The 13,461-nt window shown below is 45.5% G+C and overlaps 1 protein-coding gene across 1 annotated transcript; it reads left to right on the forward strand.

The window, feature by feature from the left end:
• Positions 1-4,149: 4,149 nt before the first annotated feature.
• On the forward strand, positions 4,150-4,705 carry LOC118507400 (integumentary mucin C.1-like). The gene is made up of 2 exons (XM_036045857.1): positions 4,150-4,295; positions 4,365-4,705. The coding sequence occupies exons 1-2, from the start codon at positions 4,245-4,247 to the stop codon at positions 4,593-4,595; spliced, it is 282 nt and encodes a 93-aa protein (XP_035901750.1). The 5' UTR covers positions 4,150-4,244; the 3' UTR covers positions 4,596-4,705.
• Positions 4,706-13,461: the final 8,756 nt, after the last annotated feature.

A 13,461-nucleotide genomic window follows, 5' to 3' on the forward strand; every position in this document is an offset into this window, starting at 1 on the left:
CTAGACTTAATGATGCCATGCTGTAATTGGATAGTTAGTACTCAATACAGGGGGACGGTTCAGATTTGATTTGAACTCCGGTTCTGCTATGTGAAGATCGGCGCTGCTATTGCCCCGGACCATTCTAGACTAGAGCGCATATTTTTCCTATGGTCCCAGTTCACAGTTTGTTCCGAAAGCGTCCACGTTTGTCGTTTTCGTGAACTTGGTCTGGAAGTTAAATTTGAAGTCAACTCTCAATATCCTTGGCTTGGACTAATTCATGAAGACAACAACCGATCACCCACCTCCCTTTGGGAGCTTCTCCTTTTTGACTGTCTTCAAACCTTAGTCTTTGGTAACTTCAACTTCATGGAGAGGACATATGCTTTAGGGTACTCGGATCTGAGATCCTCGAATTACCTCATCGGTTTCTGATGGATTTTAAGCTCATATAGGACTGTCGAGGAGTCGGGGAGCCTCGAGATTCTCTCCTCGAGTCCCTAAGGACTCCGACCTCAAAACTCATGATAAACAGCATCCAATCTTTCACTCTAAACCTATCTCAAGCTGCTATATTTGTATCTATACTTGTGTCTAAAAATAAACCTGTATTGCGAAACCCAAATTAAGCATGCGAGTGCTCAGCCTCTTACCTGTTATGCAACATTCTGTTCACACCCTTGTTGTAGAAGCCCCAACCTCCTAAACCCCTCCACCTCCCAAGGTACAATGTATCAATTTATAACGCAAAAAAGTCCAAACTCCAACCTCTCACTCACACTCTCCGCAAACGCAAACTCACGTGATCGGTTGAGATGCACCATCAATCAGCGCACGATAATGCTATTCGCGCATTCCATCCCCCCAAGCCGCGAAGAAGCATGTGAGAAAATCATGGCTTACGGCCACAAGACAGGAAAAAAAAGAACGGTTCGCATAATTCGCCCGGCCCGGCACCGAAACGTGATTCTCTCACACACAATGCACATCATAGATAATGGGCTTCTAATGGTTCGGCGAAGGGTTTCCCAGGGGGGGGAGGAGACGCAACAAAGGGTGTCCATGTGTCATGCAGCCAAAGCTCTCCTTTTGAACACTGGAGCGTACACTTCCCGCTACGATTTGTTGGTTTTTGTTCCCTATCCCTTCGGCTCGAAGTACTTGCGAGGGCCCTCCACAGTGAGCCACACGGAGGCCACGAGCATTCCGGGCGGACGTGCAAACAGAGTCAGCTATTCTAACGTTCAGACACGGCCACACGGGCATATTGGCAGAACGCGTCCGCTTGTGTCCGCTTCAGTTCTGAGGTGTTCCTGCCCGTGTTGTCCGCTGTCTTCGCATTTCTGCCCCTCTCGGTTTTACGAGTTCTCGCGCGTACACCTTTGGGTGGTCTCGTGAGGTATCCCCCCCTAAGATATCCTCCTCTTTACCTTAACCACCCCCCCCCCCCCCCCATCTGCCTCAAGAATCATTTTGCTTTAGTTCTGTTTTGTTTCGTTTGCTTACCCACTTCCAGATCAACCTGACCCGGGCCGTGTCGTCCGTTCGTTCGCTTCACGGTGTGCGCGTTTGTTTCTCTTCCTTCTCACGTTCTCGCTTTGCCTTACATGCCTTGCAGCGGCTTGATGTGCGGAGCCGTTTACTTCGGTTGTTTTGTTTTATGTTACACCCGTGGCACCCGTGGCTAGTTGACTCCGGGTTCCTTCGGAAAAGGGCGATCATGGAGCCTGTCCATCAAGCGCGCCGGTGGTTCCTTACCGGCGCGATGCGGGACCTTCGGGGCAATGGACGGTGCGCTCTGACCACAGATCAACTTCTCCACCGCCGAAAAGCAACTACAACGGGACGGCAGAGGAACAAGAGTAAGGTCCACTCAGTGATGGCTTCGATGGAGGAATGGAGGAACACCGTCGAAGGAACGTAAAGAAAAGAATGGAAAACCACCACACGCCCGTTGCCCGCCAAGCCAGCGTGGACAACGACGGGTCGAACAATTTGTAAAGCGGATAATTTATCGCAAGACATTTGTTTTGGCCGTAAGTGTTTCTCGGCCATCTTACGCGCCGAACCGTTGGAGGCGAGAGAGAGAAAGAGAAGGCGACCGTCTAAAGGGCTTTTTCTAAGCTGCCCTTCTGCCTGGCGATCGTTACCAGCGTCGCGGTACCGAAGTCATGAAAAATCTTTAAGCAAATTAAACTTTGCCTTTGCTCAACTGGCGATCCCGAAACTGGCTGGCCACAGGATTAAATTTGAAAGTGCGTCATTCGCGCTGAAAGCCGCGAATGTGTAGCAACAGGTAAGAAGGTGAGCGAAGAACGGTGTCCGAACACGATGGATTACACGGTTGAGTGTTTGTCATTTGTTTTCCCGCTGATAGGGGTTTCGCTGCGAGGTGCAAATCTTTGAACTCCGAACCTAACGACTGCAGATGAAAGGCAGATGGCAGATGGGTTTTTTTGTTCTTAGGTAATGTCGAGCCGTCCGACGTTTTCTCATGGCGCTCAAAATGGCACACGTTGCAAGTATCGTTTCCAGCGGGTAATTATGAACTGTGAGACATTCACTCTCACTAAAAGGTTAAATGTTCATTCGAAGCTGTTGCGCAGGGTACCTCGTCCACCTGTTCGGTGATTAATTTCTGCAGATACTTCAAATAGCTAAGGGCAGTCTTTGGTTTAACAAGGGATATTATATGCAATGTAGACATCACTGGCCTGCTGCACTTCTAGAGAGAGAGCTCAGTTAGCATGCAAATAACGCTGAGTAACCTAAATGAAGTTCTTCTATGAAATCTACAAGAACAGACGTCCTATGTTCCCAGACGTCTGCAGACGTCCAGACCGACAGACCTAGCATCCAGCATTAGAAGCCAGACATAGTGCACTTGTGCTTATGCGGATGCCAGGTCCACTGTTTGCTAACTGGCTTCCTGGTGAGCTCATGCAGATCTTTAACCATATGTGTCTCAATGTCGCACAAGTATCTGTTATCCGGCTATCCAGTATAAAAGCCTCCCCTAAAATGCCACTGACATCCAGTTCAGTCGGTACAGTTCTGATCAAGCAGTCAGCATGAAGTTTACCTATATTTTCTTCGTCATTGCAGCAATCATCCTGATTGTAGTAGGACCTCAAGAATCGAAAGTGTATGTTTAGTACTAACGAAGCCTTTTCATTTCTCCACAGAATGTCGCTGACGCACATCGCAGGGGAAGCAAAAATCGTCCACCGAAGGATTCCAACGAAAGTGTGAGCTCTGGAGAATCTAACGAAAATTACAGCAAGAGTAGCACAACTGCTTCAACTGCATCGTCGACTGGTGCTCCGACTGCAACCCCTACATCTTCAGGATAAACCAATAATGTTTGCTGCCTCAGATCGCAATTCTGATGCTGAATAAAATGGAATAACAAGAACATATATGATATTCTGTTTCATTTAATACCTGTAATTGCATTTAAATACCCCGAAGGAATCTAATGCATTTCTAAAATCCTGTCTTCTCTAACTCGACATTAGCGTCGTCAGTGGTTTCCTCATCTTCAGCAGGTTTCGTTGGTCGCAAGGACATGTTCAGCACATAGTCCTTCACTTTTGATCTGTCGCCCATCTCAAAGCCATTCCGAAAACCTCGTCGACGATCGTCCGGTGCCATTCTCATCACGTGACCAGCCCACCGGAGCCGGAAGAGTCTTAATAGCTTCAGAGACCGTTGGTGAGATCACAGCAACCTAACTTACGCTGTACAACTTCGCATTAGACGCACAGTTGCATACTGTTAGGCGCTTCAGAACTTCATAGGATGTACTCTCGTCTCAAGCCTTCGCCTTTTGTGACCGATGTAGCCACAACACACGATCATGAAAGTCAATCACATATTACTCCAATGTCACCATTACGTTTTCCAAAACAAACTTCACAATCTGCGTCATCGTAAGCATTCTGGCTGCTACAGACAGATTGTTTAAATAGCGCTGATTTGAAGATGACTGGAACCGAATTCTGTTTGCACGCTATCGCTCCTACGCTACACACATTTCATCCAGACCTCACGTGGTCTAGACGTGTTGCACTTGTGCCTATGCGGATGCCATTTTTTCCCTCTGTTTACCAAACGGGCCATGTTGTTTAACTGATGCGGAACCGAGACCATTTTGTGTGTGTGTGTGTATCTGCCTAATCTGTATCGATAGCTGTATAAAAACGGCGTCTCAAGAAATCGAAATTCAGTTCAGTGGTAACACTTCTAGCAAAGCAGACATCATGAAGCTTACTTACCTTTTCCTGTTTGTTGCGGTGATCCTCGTGATTGTGGTAAGATGATTGATTGATCAGAGTATATAAAATGCTGGATTTACCTAAAAAAATACTGTTCCCTTACAGAGTGTGGCTCATGCCGACGATTCTAACGAAGATGATTCTAACGAAAGGACAACCAGACGCACTACTAGACGCAGTACCACCACCCGACGCACAACGACCCGCAGCACTACAACTCCCACCACTGCTACTACTCCCACCACTGCTACCACTCCCACCACTGCTACTACTCCCACCACTGCTACTACTCCCACTACCGCAACTACACCGGATGACTCATCTGAGGAAGATTAGACGCTGCAACCTAGCTGTTAGTGTTGGTGCCACTAGCACTAACATTAAGTCGTAAGCAAGCGGATTCTGATTTAATAAAATCTGGAGTTGTCATGCAGAATCTGTATAAATAACCGGTCTATGTCTCAGCGAAAGGCTCAGTGTGGAGGATGATACTATTTTGACAGCAGGTATTTACTAAGAAGGCAAGGTCCAATACCATACCTTCTGGCACAAAGATGTTAAGTCTGTTTCTCACACCGGGAAGCCTTGGAGTACCTTTCGGCAGTCTTAAGTAGTTGATCAAGAAACATCAGCGTAGAGTATGTTGTGGTTGGCAGAGGTTGAAGCTAAGAGGCCTTTTATCGAGGAGATGGAACGGCTAAAGCAAAGACCTCCTAAAAGCATTTCTTATGCCGGAAATCCTTGGTGGAAATTTTAAATGACTTAAGCCAGTTTCTTTATCTACACGATTTCTGAAAGCTGGACATTCAAACAGCCAATCCAGATATTGGTTTATTGGCGATTGCATACTTTCAGGCTCTTGTTAACCACCATTCATAAGAAATAGGCCCCTCGTCCAATGCATTATTTCCACCATCTTCATTGTACCTGCAATGCAATAACGACCATAAACTATGCAACAATCTCGCCCTACAACATATCACAACCTCGTACATTAGGGCAGAAATTACGTTAGCGCGAAGCATTCCGCAAAATCTATTTCCGTTGCCCACATTTTGACACCGAACTTGTGTCTCGAAGAAGGAAGCAACACACAGACAATGGCACACAATCGACAGACACCTGATCAAAACGCTGGAGCTACCGGCGAAACGGAGGGCATTAAGGGATTTTGTGCAATCTGGCCACCCGCGTACTGCCGCAATCAACGCTGCACTGCTGCTGCCGCTGTCTCAACGGGATCCACTTACGGGGTTTGCCCTCACGTCGCCATCTTCGTGTTCGTGGGCTACCCACCAGCGAGTCATGTATTGTGTCATGGTTAAGCTCCGGTTCTGCTTGTCCGTTTTCTTTTCACCAATACGACAAAGCGCAGTGCAAAAGTCAAGTGCATTGTTAGCTACGGTTGCCGCCCCTGCTGCTGGCCTCTACCTTCCCGCCTGATGGTATGCAATCTGCATAACATGCAGCTTTTGACTCAAATTTAGAATGAAGCGGCATAAAGTAAAGTTAATAAAATATTAAAATCAGTGTGAAACCCCATCCGTTCCTAGTCTCCCACCCTTCTGCCCATAGTTTTTCCCTGCTCCTGCTGGAATGCTCCGTTCCAATCCATAGAGAGGAAAGCGCGGAAAAAAAGGGCAAGTGAAACGGCGGGCGAAAGTAATCTACCGTGCGTAGGAGAGCCGGCAAAACCATTTTGCACCCGCATTTCCTTCCTAGCCTTGTTCGTTCACTTCCTTCACTTTCTTTACGCTATTACCGGTAAGATTCCTCGCATCGCCCCTCCTTCCTATTCCCGCGCTATTTACCCAACCCCGGCCCCTGTGAAATGTAGAACATTTCGTATTCATGCATTTTTCATTTTCCTGTCTTCATTTTTCTTTCCACCAGCTCCGGGTTTTTCTTTTGCCATTAACGGGGAGTGAGATAGGGTGGGTATAGTTGCACCTCATCACTACCACCACTACTACTACGGCCGGTCACCTTCCGGAGCATGCATTCCTTCCAATGCGCTTCGCGATGCTACCAATCCAGATGCTTGGGAAAACTCTTTTCTCAGCAACAAGTTTTCCTCACCCATTATTCATCCCCCTATTCACCACCCAAGCCCCATCACCACCCACCCACTTTGGCATTTGGGCTACAAGATGTCTTTCTTTTAGCCCTCCTTTTTCTATCCCTTCAGTGCCCCCCCTTCCCGTGGCATGTTCTAGCTTTGCCTACCTGTTAGGGACGAGACTAGATATTTTCACCGTGTATGGTCCACAAGAGCTGCTAGTGTGATTTTTCGCGCAGAAATTGCCCTCGTGTCCAGCCGAGGGTACCTCAGTCCCCACGTAAAAGGGACAGCCAGCTAGCTAAGGCACAATTTTAACCCAGTACCGGTAGGAACCGGAATTCTGAAATTGTTTTCCCTTTTTTTCCACCACCGGACACGATGATGGCCACCCGCACGAGTGTCGGAACCCGCTCATCTTCCGGCCTTCCGGGTTTCTGGGGCCGTTTTCCCAAATCTGTACACCGGGTACGTGCATTCCAGGGAAAAAAAATGCTTCCTACGGTTTGTTTCTATTTTTCATATTTTTATTACGAATAAGTAAACATTCTTTCCTGCTGCCAAGACAACTCTGACTCGGCATTCTGACTTCGGCTGCTGGAGCTTCCACCACAGGTTGGGCGGGCTGTTTGTTGGGGACGTGAATTTTAGAAATGTGTACCATCATAAATATTTCAAACCAAAACCAAAAATGAGCTCCCGTGCGCGCCTGTAGACAGCAGTCCATGTTATTCGGCAAGGAGCAGCAGAATTGTGTCGGGTTAAGATTCGGGTTTGGCTGGGAAAATGGGAAAGGCAAAACTCGTTTCCGTGCCGCCCTTCGGCGGCGTAAGCAATGTTGTCTTGCGTTGCGTGAAACGGTTTCGCTGCCGGGACCAAAACACACACCGGAGGAAAATATATATATTGAATTTCACGGGCGTCACTCGTCTCGGCAGCGTTTAGAATGTGGAGGAGAGGCACAAATACACAAAATCGTCGTCTCAAATTCTTAAATTACGTCGCTTTGAGTCATCCCGGTGAAAAACACGAGACACTGGACGGGGGGAGGAGGGATTCTTTTGGGAAGGAAATAAATTTTCCTTTCGCTGTGTGTTGGGATTGTTTGCTTATGTTTCTCGATCCGATAGCCGTGGAGGAAATATCAAAGCAGAATCGGTTGAGAAGGGGCAAGTAAGAAGAAAAAAACACGGTGCAGTACCGGTCATGGCCGGAAGCACTGGTTTCGGGGATCCACTTCCACTTTTGGGTGGTATGGAAACGTTCTGCTGGAGAAATCGGTTCAATATCAAAGCCAAACAGGCGAGTGGTGAAAGTGAATCGATTGAATTGTTGAAACAAATACTGTGGACTGCTTCCTGCCGTGAAGGCCATGTGGTTAGAACTGTCTCATGGGGTACGAGACGAATTAATTTTAAATAAATCATCAACAAAGATTTTTAAACAAAATGATTAAATTAACCATAATGAACGTGAGGATGAAATCTATCTCGCTTGCGCCTGGAAGTTATACTATCACAACACATACTACTTGATAGCTCATGGCTTGCTTGCTAGACAAACACAGATGTTTGAGTGACATTGGCACTGCCGATTTGAACGCGTAACGTATGCCTACTTTCCTTTCTTTCAAGAAGCTCAAGAAGGTCAAGAAGCTTTCCTCACGATATAGATTATTATTTCAATAATCAGCTCTTTTCCATTTCCACCCAGACCTCTCATAGCTCTTAGTCGAAAGTGTGAATGCTTTGTTTCGAAGAAATTCTCAATTCGCACAGCGGTGCACTTGTGCTCATCCAGATACGGCACCATCCTCTGTTTGCCAACCGTCTTTTTCTTTAACCGACACGGAACTGAAACCATATGTGCGTCTCAATGTCAAATCTTGTTCGAGTAGGCCCCGGTATAAAGTCGGTACCCACTGCAAGCCTGACATTCAGTTCCGCTGGTACAGTACTGAAAGCAAAACAAAACAATCATGAATTTTACTTACATTTTCCTCATCGTCGTCGCAGTCCTGCTGCTTGTGGTAATAATTCCCTAAACAACCAGTGTAAGTTTTGATACTAAAACCAATCCCAAATTTCCTTTTACAGAGTGTTACTGATGCACACCGCAAGGGAAGCAAGAACCGCAACAAGAACCTGTCGGGTGAAAAGAATCACCATAAGCGTCGCTCGACGACCACGACATCGACTACGGCCTCGTCCACGACAGCTAGCACCCCAACGACTCCAACTACCGCCTCCACTGGTCCCACCGTTGGGTAAATGGTAGTAGTACCGAACTGATTCGTGTTTTCGCAAGGCGATGTACTACCCGTTACGGTTTAGTTGAAGAGCTTGTAAAAATGGAGTAAAATAAATGTTTGTTATATAGCTACAGTACTTACGATTTTTTTTATCGACAATTCCGCAACGACAGCTCTGAAGCTGCCTTACTGCTGATTTACAGTCATGATTTTCTACTCGAGGAATTCTTTACCTGTACTGATTTTGGTTCAGCACTGTAGCTCAAACACGTTTGTTTTCACTTGAGTAAATATTGTACAATGCCAAATGAACGATTTGTGTGCAAAATTTAGGGAAAATCGAACATTTATTAACGGTTTGTGTAGCTGTCCGTAGCCTTACGTTCAAGTTCAAGAACCTAGGATGAAGCAGGTTCTGTATCGAAACTCATTTAAATTAAAGAAAATTACTGCATATCACAAAACTATTTGCTATTAATATTAAATTTACTTAAACTGTACCAATAGAATCATCCCATTTGATGTTGACCTTTCTGAGCACTCCATAAGTAAAGTAACAGATATGCGGAGAAGTTCCTGTAGTTTAATGTACGACAAACCTACGCTGTTTAAATGCTGTTTAAAAGCATCGACGCTTGTATGCTGAATAAAAGCTCGTTAAGTAGATATTTAAGTCTGTGAATGTGTTAGACCTCATTTTACCAGAAGAAAAAGTGAGATGTAGGAAACAAAATACCACTTACTCAAACAAGACTATTTCCGTGCCATTATTCGTCTGCTTCAGAACGCTACCGCAACTCATGAGTTCTTCCGGCAAGGGATCGTTGATAATCGATGCGGTTTTCGCCCCATTTCTGTTTATCCAAACGCCGGTCGGCTATTTAATGTTTGTCTTCTAGATCTAACAAGACATTCGCGAAAAATCGCAAAATCGTATCTGCATTTCAATGTCAAATTCTTACCTGTACAACCTGTATAAAAACCACCACCTCAAGAAAGAGAAGATCATCTCAGTTGCTTGAATTCCGTCAAAGCGGACGCCATGAAGTTGACTTACATTTTCCTCGTTTTGGCAGCAATCATTCTGCTTGTGGTAAAATTTGATGAACGAAGTGTGTTTGACGAGGTACAATTTACACCTTAAAAATTCTATTCACTTTCAGAACGTGGTCGACGCACATAGCAAGGGAAACAGTAATCGCTCGGAAAACCGGTCAGGTGGTTCTAAGGGCGGGGGACAGAATAGTGGAAGACAGAATCGTGGAGGACAGAACCGTGGAGGGCAAAATCAGGGAGGGCAAAATCAGGGAGGACAAGCCCGAGGGGGACTGAATCGTGGAGGACAGAATCGTGGAGGGCAAAATCAGGGAGGACAAGCCCGAGGGGGACAGAATAGTGGAGGCCAAAATCGTGGAGGGCAAAATCAGGGAGGACAAACTCGAGGAGCACAAAAACCTGGAGGAACGAACCGTGAAGTGCAAGGTCAGGGAGGACAAATTCTTGGCGAACAAAAACCCGGAGGACTGAATGTTCGACAACAAGTTGAAAAACTTGGGGGCACAATGGTCAACGCAGGTAAAAAAATGTTGGAAATCTTTCTTCGTCAAGGATAGAAACTATGAACCGTAGTAAAAATTGAAGCTTCCGAAATCTTCACGCCATATAGCATTTGACTAAAATTACTTTCTTTTAATAAGCCTTTCTGGAGTAACATCGAAACATATTCACTCTTCGTCTCGTGTTCTACTGACGTGCCTCAGTAGGCTAAGTCATTTACTTTGCTGTCACCTCTTCTTCTCTATACGACTTTCAAAAAGTTCACATGCATACATAGACCCCTTAACTTGGTTTGTAGAGCAAAACGGGAGGGATTTTTCACGTTTTTTCAACGCTACCCTTGGCTTAAGCAGCGCCAAAGAAGCGTACAGGGCTGAATAAAGGGCCTTTGGAGAAATCTTACCAGCTCGGTATACCTCACTGGTGCCAGTCGCTGCAAAGGAGGACTATCGGCTTAAGAATCCGTTGAGATGAGATGCGATGAAGAACCGATTCATAAAATAGCAATATAGTATAAAATGGATTTATATAGACCAAACCTTCAGCCGAAGACAGATACGTTTATGGCAAGTTTGAAAGAACAAACCCCGTCGAATGACAGGTGTAAACCTGATCCAACCGCTTTACGCGTTGAGGTGAATTTGGAAGTGGTGAATTGCTTTTTGGAGCATATATGTGCATAGTTGATATGTGTTTGATGTACTCGTTGGATCACAGCTAACGTAGTACTGGGCCTCCTTCCCTTATTGTTGCACTACTGTTCTAATCCAACTTTTGAGAGGTACTCTGCGCCTTTAGTCGGTGGATAAGAGCCTAATGAATATCATATATGTTAATTTCCCATGATCGTTCAAGAATCATTCGTTAGAATTCCTCCTTGAATTGTTCAAGGATCGTATGTCTTCAGCATTTTCAAAGCACTGGCGATCAGATGATACTCCTTTATACCCACAGCTAGATTAGAAAAAGGCAGATGCCGGCAGATGCTTGCAGTTCACTACAAAGATTGGAGTCGCGAACACCGTCATCCGTTCATGTTGACCATGTCCAGGATCGTCTCTTCTTCTTCATTCAGCTCCTCGCGACTGCTTTCTATCTACCGATAATGTTGTGAAATGTTCGCATACTATCAAACCTAACGGATAGTTACCCGGGTCTCTGAACCAGCAGAACAAACATTTGCTGGAACCTAAAGGTAACGGCATCAGGAAATATTGTACCACTTGCTCAAACAAGAGCATTCAAAGTTCTTTTGGCGAATGATTGTTGCAAATGGTGCGCCCTATCCAGTTGCTGTTTACCTAGACACCAATCGGTTATTTACCGACTGTCTTTTTCGATCAAATGACGCGCGAACTAAAGCCAGATACGTGTTCGGCTCGGCAAATCCCTACCGAAACAATCTGTATAAAAACCACCATCTCAAGAGAGCAAAATTCAGTACGGTTGCTACACTTCCGACAAAGCATACACCATGAAATTGACTTACATTTTCCTTATTTTTGCAGTCATCATTCTGCTTGTGGTAAGTGGCGTGTGATGGGAAGGTGAGAGTTTTATCTATAAAAAAAATGCTATCTATTTACAGAATGTGGCTGATGCCCACCGCAAGAAAGATAAGAACCGGTCGCCGGACCGCAAAGGTAACAAGCATGGACATCATCATGGAGGGCATGGTAAGAATAAGACCAAGCGCCCGAAGACTACGACCACTGTAACGGCTACGACTACCACCTCGACTTGCAACCCGACTACTACCACTACACCCCCTACTACCACCACTACACCCCCTACTACTACCACTACACCCCCTACTACCACCACTACACCCCCGACTACTACCACTACACCTCCGACTACTACCACTACACCCCCGACTACTACCACTACACCCCCGACAACTACCACTCCTTCCTCTACTACTGTTCGTTAAAGTAGCAGAGAGCAGATTGGGATTGTGAGGAAGTTTCCATGAATGTTAAAATAAAACTATGAAACAATCTAACTATTCTCTGACTTTATACTGGGCTCAAAGATTGTGTTTTGCTTACTAGCTCAAAGCATTAGCCCTTTTCCTGGAGAAAAAGAACTTCATTCTTTAGCTTTGACTTGTTTCAAGACAAAAAATCAGCCTAGGCTTCAAAACGCTTTTCCAAACCGCCTGAATGTGTGCAATCAGCGAGTCAGTATTCGTTGAAGATGGATTGTAGAGGGAAACCAACCTTAACAAAATTGTTTAAACTCTGACAAGCATTGTTTTTTTGTTTTTCGTTTGTCATTTTCTGGTGTCCTTCTTCTTCTTCCTTGGCACTACAACCTCGAAAGGTCTCGGCCTGCCATTTCTGGCTTTCTGTGACTTGATTTTACCCGTAGCAAAGTAGTCAGCCCTGCGTACGGGGAGGCGGTCGGGATGGGATTTGAACCCCGGTCCTGCCGTGTGAAGACCGGCACCGTTTTCGCCTCGGCCACCGGACCGCCCCTGGTGTCCTACTAAATATAAATATAAACTGCCATATTTCAAAGAAAGAGTCCGCTGCAGCCCGAAAGTATGCAATCAATATTACAGTTCCCATTTCAGGGAACATGTTAGCTTTCAAGATTATGGAGAACCCGCTACAAGGACGAGCTTTGCGAGCATTGCGGCAAATTAGACCCACCAGGCTCCATTGGGCTGGTCATGTCATGCGTATGACACCGGACGACCCAGCACGTAAAGTCCTTTTAGGCCTTTCACACGAACAGAGATGGCGTGGTAGGTCCAAATTGAGATGGAATGATGATGCGTTTGCCAGAACGGCCGGGATGAAGAAGTACCAGCCGACGGCGTTACACCATGAGTGGTATCGAGGGTTGTTGGAGCAGATATCAGCAGGTCATACACGAAAATTAGTAGGATATTATCGATAGATCCTAGTGATTAGCGTACTTTACAAGGACCTCATACAATTGATTTGGTGATAATTCCACGAATGTATGAGCAGCTTAAAAATATGTTATTATTTCCTATTTGAACAATTTTCGAACGACAATTGGCAAATCTTCGCTTCACGAACGTGTGTTCTCCTGTTTGTACGCCAACTGCTCCCTAGCAAGACTAAACGTTGAAAATCTTGCTCTGTCTAGGTCTTTTACGTGCGTATTTTGAGCAGCTGTGTAAAGAGAGAAGATGGTAAAGGGAACAAGTAACGGTGATGATGATGCAATTTCTGAAACAAATAAATTATTTTGAAGCTTCGTAGCGTTAAATAATAGAGCACAAATAATGTTGGGAGAAGTTGAAGAAAAGCGTCGTCAATAACGCTTTTAATTAATTTCTGTCTGCAGAATTTCTGCAC

The sequence above is a fragment of the Anopheles stephensi genome, chromosome 2 (genome assembly GCF_013141755.1).
Source record: "Anopheles stephensi strain Indian chromosome 2, UCI_ANSTEP_V1.0, whole genome shotgun sequence".
In the NCBI taxonomy this organism is placed as follows: Eukaryota; Metazoa; Arthropoda; class Insecta; order Diptera; family Culicidae; genus Anopheles; species Anopheles stephensi.